Source organism: Schistocerca gregaria, chromosome 7 (genome assembly GCF_023897955.1).
Source record: "Schistocerca gregaria isolate iqSchGreg1 chromosome 7, iqSchGreg1.2, whole genome shotgun sequence".
Classification (NCBI taxonomy): Eukaryota; Metazoa; Arthropoda; class Insecta; order Orthoptera; family Acrididae; genus Schistocerca; species Schistocerca gregaria.
The window spans coordinates 73,574,326-73,586,372 of NC_064926.1; the positions used below are offsets into that span (position 1 = coordinate 73,574,326).

General features: G+C 42.4%; 1 protein-coding gene across 1 annotated transcript in view; it reads right to left on the minus strand.

The window, feature by feature from the left end:
• Positions 1 to 12,047, minus strand: part of LOC126281776 (protein broad-minded-like) — a 237,746-nt gene that overhangs the window by 76,370 nt on the left and 149,329 nt on the right. The window contains exon 4 of the mRNA XM_049980981.1: positions 1,259 to 1,657. Within this exon, the coding sequence (XP_049836938.1) occupies positions 1,259 to 1,657 (399 nt within the window). The remainder of the gene's footprint in view (positions 1 to 1,258; positions 1,658 to 12,047) is intronic.

Genomic DNA, 12,047 nt, shown 5'->3' on the forward strand with positions numbered 1-12,047 from the left:
AGGTGAGGTAGTCATTACAAACCATTATTGGTCAATTCATGTTTGTCGACTTCAGGAAACCCACCAAAAGGTCAAGTGCTGCTGCTGGTGGAATTAGTAGCAAGTGCCCTGGAGGGAACTGTTCCACATACTTTCATCATTAGCAATCCTTACAGCATCTCACATAGTGTCTATTGGATTGGTAGAGAGCTGGCCATTGATACCTATATGTGATTGTGTCTAGAGTCTCCATAAATCCTACGTGACCAGATGTAAGAGCATCATGGAAATAGTTTAGAATATCTGACCATAGATGAGCAGGGATAGCAAGAAACCATTTCTACTACAATGGATCATAGTTCCTCTTATAAAATGATTTGTTTGTTAGCTGGAATTCTTCTATGGTTGGTCCTTTTTTCATCAGGACTTAAGTGGTTTTCAGCACTGCTGGATCTTCCTTCTTTTCAGCAGCAATGTAATTTAATGCAGTGACAACTGAGGTAAAACACGGCCACTGCTTGGTCAAGTGTCGAGGTTGACCTTGGATTATGGAAGATTGGGGTCTGTCAGATTCCTTGCCAATGTGGCATATACACATCAGACAGTTGCTGCGTACTGTTGGAGATCATTACCATGAACACTAATGACAAACCAGACTGCAGTAGCATAACAAGTTGGCAGTCATGGAAGACTGTCTATTAAAATTACACAAAATGGATTACAATGCTACTAAGGTTCTCATACAGACTTCCAACTTCTGGAATTGTGTAAATAAATAACCTACTAAGATTAGAGTAAGGAACTGGTCATCGATTGTCATGGTAGTGGCTACATTCTTACCAAGGCCCTGGAACCTGTATATAGTTTGATTAAGAAAATGAAAGAAATATGCCACAATGAACTGACATTAGGGGCATATTTAAGAAAATGAAAGAAATATGCCACAATGAACTGACATTGGGGGCAGCTGGAGCAACAGCAGAAATGTTTCCAGTATGCATCGGAGGGTGTGAGCTACAGACCAAGTGAGCATTAGGCAGCAAGAGGTTGGGGTCCAGATATCACACTCAGCACAAGGTCGGTGGGAGAGGGGAATGTGCCACAAGTGCCACAGTAGCTCCTAGATACTCAGTTAACTAGCACAGCCAATTTGCTGAAATATTGTGGCCATTCACCCATGAACTATTATGTCATAAATTACATGGGAGAAGTTGATAAACATAATATTCACACTAATTATGAGGCTGTAAAAGAAAGATAGTGTTTTTCATTAACTTACATTTATATGTTTTTCAGATGATGCCTTAAAAGCTCTGCGTACTTGCTGTAACCATTGACTGTCATGCAGTCCTTTATCTTGGAGTACCCTTTGTAATTCACTGTTGTCTTCATATTGGCTAGTTTCTTGAGATTCAGGTGATGGAAGATGCCTTTGAAAGTCCAGAAAAGGAACTGTTCTGAGTTCAGCTACAATGTCATCACTGGTCCTCCTGATTTCATTGCACGACACAGCAATACATTCATTTGGTCCACTTGGTGCATAAAGGTGAAATAGAATACAATGCCGTAAGAGACTGCACTTGTCAACAACAATGTGCAACTTATTAGGTTTCAACAAATCTTGATTAATATCACTCTTTGCTCTAGCATTTTCCTCTTGCAGCTGTAGAAGCTTGCTCTGTAAAAAGAAAGTACAGTTTCAGTGTTTGCAATAGAAGATAACTCAAATCAAAACCAAATATCAAAATCCAGTTTTTCCTAGTACACTCAATAATCAATGAAGTTATGAGTTAATATACAAAATTAAACTTGCTCTGTTTACTAATATTTTGCCTCTGTGCTTTGAAGACATATTATGAGTGAGGCAGAGGGTATACAAGGCCAATGCACAAAATATTAGTGGAACATGTTATTTACACCCAATGGTTGGTCAAAAATTTCAGTGCAAAACCAAATAACTATGAACAGATAGTGTTTAGGAAAGACTTATGTTCTTGTCAACATAGGACATATTTGGAAATTGTTTTCTGAAGAAGAAGTGCAGTTTAATAAAAATGTAAATAAAGATACCATTGTGGTCACAACTGGTGGTGTCCTCTCATCAAGGGTCTGTGTAATCTGCCTCCTTTCTAACCTTTCCCAGTCCATTTCTCTGCCATTCTGAGAAAGGAACTAACATTTCCAACAGCTACAATGGCTGTTTCTACTTTTGTGTGTGTCTATCAGCAGTAGTAATAATTTCACCTGAAGGTATGATCTGGGCAGCTGGTAGTTTATGGTTTTCTTGAGTGGATATTCCTTTTGATACATACACTTAAGGACAATTATATTTATAAATTTTGCTCAAAGGAGTAAATACAACGATGTGCGACAAAAACAAAATTTCATAATAACTCTCTATTGAGCATTCAACAATAATAAAAATGTAGTGGTTACTTGTGATTTTTGTACAGGCTTTCTTTCTTAAAAATTATCAGTGAGAACTTTGACAGTATTATGAGAAGGAAAGATTGCTACACACCATATAGTGCAGAAGTTGACCCACAGATAAGCACAACAAAAGGACTACTAAACTTGTAAGCTTTCTATATGTGACATAGGCTTTCCCAGCGTAAACTGCTGATGAAGGTTTCTTGGGCCTCCAGCCGGGTGGTAGCACTGAAAGACATTTCGTGAAGTGTCATGTTACCCATCTTCTGGTGAAGACTTCACCAGAAGATGTGTTGTATGACACTTCCCGAAACATCTATCAATGCTACCACCTGGCTGGAGACCCAGGAAATCTTCATCAATGTAAGCTTTCGGCCAGAAGGTATTCTGCTGAAGTAGACAACATACACAGAAACATTCATGCAAATGCAGCTCACACACATGTGACCACTGTCTCTCGCTGCCAGAGGCAGACTGCGAGCAACTACACACGATGGGAAAAGCAGACTGGGTTGTGGGGGTAAGGAGGAGGCTGGGGCAGAGGGAGAGGGAGAGCAGGGTATGAGTATGGTACATGAAAGTGGTGCATGTGGAGCATACAGGAACAAAGTGGAGAGATGGTAGGGCAGCTAGGTATAGTTCAGAGGTTAGATGGTGGGCAGGGGTGGGGGGTTTGGAATGGGTAGGGAGAGAAGTAAAGAAACTGTGCGTGTGTTGGTGCAACAGAAGACTGTGTAGTGCTAGAGTGGGAACAGAGAAGGGGATAAGAGGGTGAAGGATAGTAAATGATGAAGGAAGAGGCCAGGGGATTATGGGAACATAGGACATTTTGCAGACAGAGTCCCACCTACACAATACAGAAAACCTGGTGTTGGTAGGAAGGGTCCAGATGGCATAAACAGTGAAGCACTCATTAAAATTGAGAACATTATGTTTGGCAGCATGCAAAGCAACAGGGTGGTGCTGCTGTTTCTTGACCATAGTTTGTTGATGGTCATTCATGTGGACAGACATCCTATTGTCTGTCATGCCCATGTAGAATGAAGCACAGTGGTAAGCTTAGCTTGTAGATCACATGACTAATTTCATAGGTAGCCCTGCCTGCCTTGGGATAGGTGTTGCTTGTGACCAGACTGGAGTAGGTGGTGGTGGGGAATGCTTGGGACAGGTCTTGCATCTAAGTCTATTACAGGGATATGAGCCATGAAACAAGGGGCGGGAGCAGGGGTTGTGTATGGATGGATGAAGATACTGTGTAGGTTCCGTGGGCAACAGAATACTGATGTGGGAAGGATGAGAAGTATAGTGGGTAGGACATTCATCATTTCAGGGCATGATGAGAGGTAGTCAAAACCCTGGCAAAGAATGCGATTCAATTGCTCCATTCCTGTGTAGTACTGAGTCACAAGGGGAATGCTCCTCTGTGGTCAGACAGTGGGACTTTTGGAGGTGATGGGTGACTGGAGGGATGAGGTATGGGAGATCTGTTTCTGTACAAGGTTGGGAGGGCAACTATGGCTAAAATTTACAGACGCGCGAAATTTGGCATGGACTTCGATGCGAGATGCCTTTAATAGGTTCCACAACGAAATATTGTCTCGAAATTTGGTAGAAAATCCGAAGAAATTCTGGTCGGATGTAAATTACACAAGCGGCAAGACGCTGTCAATACCTTCACTGCGCAGTGCCGATGGTACTGTTACCGACGACTGTGCCACTAAAGCGGAGTTATTGAACGCAGTTTTCCGAAATTCCTACACCAGGGAAGACGAACGGAATATTCCAGAATTTGAAACACGAACATCTGCTAGCATGAGTTTCTTAGAAGTAGATACCTTACGGGTTGCGAAGCAACTCAAATCGCTTGATACGGGCAAGTCTTCAGGTCCAGATTGTATACCGATTAGGTTCCTTTCAGATTATGCTGATACAATAGCTCCCTACTTAGCACTCATATACAACCACTCGCTCACCGATAGATCTGTACCTACAGATTGGAAAATTGCGCAGGTCGCACCAGTGTTTAAGAAGGGTAGTAGGAATAATCCATCTAACTACAGACCTATATTATTGACGTGGTTTGCAATAGGGTTTTGGAGCATATACTGTATTCAAACATTATGAATCACCTCGAAGGGAATGATCTATTGACATGTAATCAGCATGGCGTCAGAAAACATCGCTCTTGTGCAACGCGGCTAGCTCTTTATTCGCACGAAGTAATGGCCGCTATCGACAGGGGATCTCAAGTTGATTCCCTATTTCTAGATTTCCTGAAAGCTTTTGACACCATTCCTCACAAGCGACTTCTAATCAAGCTGCAGACCTATGGGGTATCATCTCAGTTGTGCAACTGGATTCGTGATTTCCTCTCAGGCAGGTCGAAGTTCGTAGTAATAGACGCAAATCATCAAGTAAAACTGAAGTGATTTCAGGTGTTCCCCAGGGAAGCATCCTGGGACCTCTACTGTTCCTGATCTATATAAATGACCTGGGTGACAATCTGAGCAGTTCTCTTAGGTTGTTCGCAGATGATACTGTAATTTACCGTCTAGTAACGTCATCCGAAGACCAATATTAGTTGCAAAGCGATTTAGAAAAGATTGCTGTATGGTGTGTCAGGTGGCAGTTGATGCTAAATAACGAAAAGTGTGAGGTGATAAACATGAGTTCCAAAATAAATCCGTTGGAATTTGATTACTCGGTAAATAGTACAATTCTCAAGGCTGTCAATTCAACTAAGTACCTGGGTGTTAAAATTACGAACAACTTCAGTTGGAAGGACCACATAGATAATATTGTGGGGAAGGCGTGCCAAAGGTTGCGTTTCATTGGCACGACACGTAGAAGGTGCAACAAGTCCACTAAAGAGACAGCTTACACTACACTCATTCGTCCTCTGTTAGAATATTGCTGTGTGGTGTGGGATCTTTACCAGGTGGGATTGACGGAGGACATCGAAAGGGTGCAAAAAAGGGCAGCTCGTTTGGATTATCATGTAATAGGGGAGAGAGTGTGGCAGATATGATACGCGAGTTGGGATGGAAGTCATTACAGCAAAGACGTTTTTCGTCGCGGCGAGACCTTTTTACGAAATTTCAGTCACCAACTTTCTCTTCCGAATGCGAAAATATTTTGTTGAGCCCAACCTACATAGGTAGGAATGATCAACAAAATAAAATAAGAGAAATCAGAGCTCGAACAGAAAGGTTTAGGTGTTCGTTTTTCCCGCGCGCTGTTCGGGAGTGGAATAGTAGAGATAGTATGATTGTGGTTCGATGAACCCTCTGCCAAGCACTTAAATGTGAATTGCAGAGTAGTCATGTAGATGTAGATGTAGATGTATGGTGCGTGGAAGCCTCAGTGAGCCCTTGGTATCTTTCGAGAGAGACTGCTATGACGGAAATGGGTAGCTAGGTTGAACAGAAGGGTCTTCTTGGTATGGAAGGGGTGACAGCTATCAAATTGGAGATATTGCCAGTGGCTGGTAGGCTTGATATGGACAGAGGTACTGATGTAGACAGCTTAGAGGAAGAGGTCAATATTGAGGAAGGTGGCTTGTTGGGTTGAGGAGGAGCAGGTGAAACGAATGGGGGAGAAGGTGTTTAGGTTCTGGAGGAATGTGAATAGGGTGTCCTCACTCTCAATCCAGATAATCATCAGTGAATCTCAACCAGGTGAGGGATTTGAGATTGTGGGTGGTTAGGAAGGATTCCTCTAGATCGTCCATGAACAGGCCTGCATAGGACGTGGCATGCAGGTGTCCATTGCCGTATCCCAGGTCCAGTCACAGAGGAGTATTCCCCTCTTGTTATTCCCTGAAATGAAGAATGTCCTACCCACTACACAATATCCTTATCCACCCCTATCCAATCTATGCTCCCAACACCTTCACTCATGGCTCATATCCCTGTAACAGACCTAGATGCAAGATCTATCCCATGCAACCTCCCACCACCTTCTACTCTAGTCAGTCACAAACATCACCTATCCCATCAAAGCCAGGGGGCTACCTGTGGACCAGTCATATGATGTAAAAGCTAAGCTGTAACCACTATGCTTCGTTCTGTGCGCATGACAACGAACAAGCAGTCTGTCTACATGAATGGCCACCAACAAACCATGACCAAGAAACAGCAGGACCATCCAATTGCTGAGCATGCTGCCAAACATAACATTCCTTATTTTAATGACTGCTTCACAAACTCTGCCATCTGGATCCTCCCTACCAAGCAGGAAAACACCGGTAGACAGGCACAATAAAATAACACACAAACACACACACAAAATTTCTAGCTTTCACAACCAACGATTGCTTCTTCAGGAAAGAGGGAAGGACAGGGAATGACGAAAGGATGTGGGTTTTAAGGGAGAGGGTAAGGAGTCATTCCAATCCCAGAAGCGGAAAGACTTATCTTAGGGAGAAGAAAGGATAGGTATATACTCCCGCGCGCGCGCACACACACACACACACACACACACACACACACACACACACACACACACACACACAGATATCCATCCATACATATACAGACACAAGCAGACATATTTAAAGGCAAAGAGTTTGGGCAGAGATGTCAGTCGAGGCGGAAGTGCAGAGGCAAAGATGATGTTGAATGACAAATGAGGTATGAGTGGCGGCAACTTGAAATTAGCGGAGATTGAGGCCTGGTGGATAACGAGAAGAGAGGATATATTGAAGGGCAAGTTCCCATCTCCGGAGTTCGGATAGGTTGGTGTTGGTGGGAAGTATCCAGATAACCCGGACGGTGTAACACTGTGCCAAGATGTGCTAGCCGTGCACCAAAGCATGTTTAGCCACAGGGTGATCCTCATTACCAACAAACACTGTCTGCCTGTGTCCATTCATGCGAATGGACAGTTTGTTGCTGGTCATTCCCACATAGAAAGTGTCACAGTGTACGCAGGTCAGTTGGTAAATCACGTGGGTGCTTTCACACGTGGCTCTGCCTTTGATCGTGTACACCTTCCGGGTTACAGGACTGGAGTAGGTGGTGGTGGGAGGGTGCATAGGACAGGTTTTACACCAGGGGCTGTTGCAAGGGTAGGAGCCAGAGTGTAGGGAATGTGGTTTGGGGATTTCATAGGGATGAACTAAGAGGTTACGAAGGTTAGGTGGACGGAGGAAAGACACTCTTGGTGGAGTGGGGAGGATTTCATGAAGGATGGATCTCATTTCGGGGCTGGATTTTAGGAAATCGTATCCTTGCTGGAGAGCCACATTCAGAGTCTGATCCAGTCCCGGGAAGTATCCTGTCACAAGTGGGGCACTTTTGGGGTTCTTCTGTGAGAGGTTCTGGGTTTGAGGGGATGAGGAAGTGGCTTTGGTTATTTGCTTCTGTACCAGGTCGGGAGGGTTGTTGCGGGATGCGAAAGCTGTTTTCAGGTTGTTGGTGTAATGGTTCAGGGATTCAGGACTGGAGCAGATTCGTTTGCCACGAAGGTCTAGGCTGTAGGGAAGGGACCGTTTGATATGGAATGGGTGGCAGCTGTCATAATGGAGGTGCTGTTGCTTGTCATCAAACCCACCAACAAGCAACAGTACCTCCATTATGACAGCTGCCACGCATTCCATATCAAACGGTCTCTTCCCTACAGCCTAGGCCTTTGTGGCAAACGAATCTGCTCCAGTTTACCATTTTGTGTAATGTCTACTGTACTCATTCAAATAACTCAGTAACAGCTGCTGATATTACATACACAGGCAGGCCTAATGAATAAAATTGTATTCTTAAACTAATAGCTATTCTGTAGCCTCTCAGATGAAGGCAATCAGTTCTTTTTACTGAGCAAAAATGGTGACGAACATTCTAAATAGTGGCATGTACTGAACTTTTCATCAAGGCAAGCAGTTAAATGAAATAAAATGTCATTTTTAAATATGAAAATATATTTATTGTGAATTCATTGAACATGGTAGACTGGGGGTGAAGGAGGGGGGCGGGGGAACACAGATTTGAACTGCTACAGGAACTCCTTTTTAATCAGTAACAGAGCTAAGTTTGCAAGCTGTTCTTTAGAGTGTAAACTACGTACACATTTTTTATGGCTGAAAGCTTCTCTCATCTGAGTCATTAGAAGGAGAAATCAGTTTCAAATTACACAGTCTGGAGCCCATATGACATTAACTGCAACAAATCACCGACACTTTGAAGATACAATTCTTCCAAAATATGCACAACCACTAGATGTAGCATTAAGCAGAAAAAACCGATTCATAGAAATTATTCAGTTATTGTAATAGTGTTTATGTTGATCAAAATGATTTGAAATTAAAAACTCCAAAAATGACAATGTTTTCAAGTGACTGAATTTATCTTGTAACCACCTCATCACTGTGTACAAAGTTTCACAGTAGATTCTTCCAAAAGTTGTTTCTAAATTCATTGTAGTATTCTTCCTAGGACGCTGAGTTAGTGGTTGACCTATATTCTGGCTGTAAATGACTCTTCCCATATTCTTTCAAATCCATCACATTTGGTTTCCAACATTTCTTTCAATTGGTTGGTTGGATGGTTGTTTGGCTGGCTGGGGCAGAAGGGACCAAATGGTGAGGTTATTGATCCCATGATGTAAAGTGGCAGAAACAAAGGGAGGAACAACACAAAGAGCACAGTCCATTCAAGTGGAAGAAGGGAAAATAGGCAAACAACAAGGTAAAAGGAACATTGGGGCAGCAGCAAGAATAAAGAACAGGTGGGTGGAGGGGGGCAGAGGGGGCAGGGGGGGGGGGTTATAGTGAGAACAGGGTCACCTCTGAGATGCTACATGCATTGGAGCACCAGCACTGCTGTGGACCTTTCCCAATTCTCAGAAGATACCACAGTCATGACACAATAGGAACAACATCAGTGGGAAAAGACACAAGAAAAGGACGAACAAAATGACACAAAGGACCAGACAAAATGTGGGGAAAAGGGGTTGGGGAAGATGGCTACTGTGGAGGCGAGGCAAAGGCCCTCATGACCAAGGCAAAGCTTGGCAAGCAAGGCAAGCTTCCACCCACTGTGTGGCTGGCAGAAGGGTGACATGAATGCTGCTGCAAAATGGATTACACGGTGTTCCACAAAAACTGATGGATCTGTACAAAGACCACCTGGAAGGTGGAGTATGATAAGGGACAGAAGAACCTATGGAGGGGACAAAGCATTACCAACACACCTGCTTTAAAGATAATAAGACTGACACAGGACAGGTGCTGCCTAAGATGTGTCATTACATGAACTTCTGAAGTTTCAGTTGATGCAGTATGCTCAGCTGCTCAGGTGACATTGTTGTTAGAGGACGAACAGTTTCTGCAGCAAACCCTGCTTTGACACATTGACCAGACTGATGACAGTGACAACAGACACTGATCGGCTCCAAGTTCCACAAGATCAATGCTGTCACAGAGGAATGAGTCAAGTACAACTGCAGCTGTTTCAACATCTTGCAGCCTACAACATTTCAGGTGATGTTCAATGGTTATGTTTCTTTCCTTGGGTTGGCATAAGTATCTTGTGCATCTTTGTTAAGCCTCCCTCCCATGTATTTCAACTTTCTGGTTTTGACCACTACTGCAGGGTATAAGTTATTTTGTATGAAGCACCAACCTACCCTGAACATCTTTGTTAAGGCTCCCTCCCAAATATTTCAATTTCCAGCTTTTGTTCACCACTGCAGCGTATAAGTTCTTTTGTATGAAGCACCAACCTACCCAGACCTATCAACAGTGACTTGTAGAGCTATGAGGCATTACTGCACCTGCAAATTCGTGTGTCCCTGTGGTACGCAATACGCAGATGCCATGTTGCAGAACATTAATGTTCAAAATGTTACTATTATCAGACCCTTTGCTTGAGGATGTCATTCAAATAAAGGCACAGAAATTGTTTGATGCTAAAGAGCTGGAAATGATGCTGCCTGTCAGTCTTGTTTACAAAGGGTCTCTGTTTCTTCCTGGCATTGTAAACAGTGGTTGTTCTGGTTGCACATCCACGGAAACCACATAACAGAGGCAAATTGCAATCATGCCATCATTGCTACATTTCTCATGATGTATATATGCTTGTCTTTTCTGCAAACCAAATGTTTGTTATGTAAAAACATTGGGCACATCCAAAACATTTGCTCAAAGAAATTATGGTTCCTGTCTGTTAACGTGACTGCCCACAGTTCGGAGCCAATGTATGTCCATTGTGTCGATGTCAATGATACCGTGATCCTCAACCCTTTGCTTCAAACTCCCAGATCAGATCTGCTACAGCACTTCCACTATGCAGTAATCTTCCCAGCATCCATGTGCACACACATGATCCAAAGAAACTTTTCATTCAGCTGCTTATTCAGAACCAGGATGTCCAATTGCAGCTGGATGCTGGGGCTGTATCACTGATCAATAGGTGAACATTTGGAAAGCTCACCTCCTCATGGCTCAAAACTCTGACACAAGCCCTCACCACATAAAATGGGATAGCATTGTCATCACTGGCATTTATCTTCTAGAGATACAGTACAGATCTGCATCTGAGGTGTTTTCAGCCATGGTGCTGACTCTAGGAGTCCTAACATATTTGGCTTCTGTAATTTGGTAATCACTGCACCCCAAAATCACCAACAATGATTTTAGTGGAAGGACTGGACCCCCAGGCTTTTGAATCATCATTCACCACTTCTTCAACATAATATGAGTTATACATCAAAAATTTCAGAATTAAAACAATGAACTTTAAATGGAAATTAAAGGTTCTCTAAACTCAAACAAAGTTTATGATTTTAAAGCAATTGTTTGATAATATAAAACTTTCAGATAGAGAAACAATTAATTTAAAAGAATTTCAAAAGTTGTTTGAATAACTATAATAACAACCCTTCAGTGGGCAAGAGATCAGGAAGTAACACTTCATTTCATATGAACCAATTAATTAACAAAGGATCAAATGAATAATGACAATTCTCAAAATTTATTTACAACAGATAACAAGCTCCAAGGGGTGGGTATGATACTAACAATAATTTATGCCTAGAAAGAACAAGATGATAGCACTAAAGGGTAAGAACTTGATTTAGGAAAATGAGGGGATCACAACTCCTGCTTATTAAAATAGTTTTGAACAATACTGATAATCACTATTAGTGGGGACAAGAAACCCCCATACTGTTAGTGAATGTAATGTGTGAAATTCTTCATGCCCAACAGCATTTTTAGGAAATCATTAACATTTCAAACTTAGAAACATAAAAAATAAACAATAGTAAAAAATATACCAACCTCAATACATGGCCAGAAGACATGGTAATATAGTACATAAAACCCTTTCCTTTAAAACAGGATTTAGGGAACACTTTGAGAACACAAGCTATTAAAGGAAACACTCCAAAATTGTGTTGAACACTTTGAGGAATTGTACAAAATGAATATAACTTATCCTGTAAATGAATTCTGTGCATCGAATGGCCTCTGCTAACACCACTGCACACAATGGTAGACACAGTTAATGTTTCGCTGGTGTGACCACTTGAGAGCTGCTGGAGAGACAAACAGTGTACCACTGGGGCTTGTGAAACAAGAATCAGGATCCCCAACCATGATTGACCACTCACTCCTCCACATTGTAATAGAAGGCCCAAAAGCA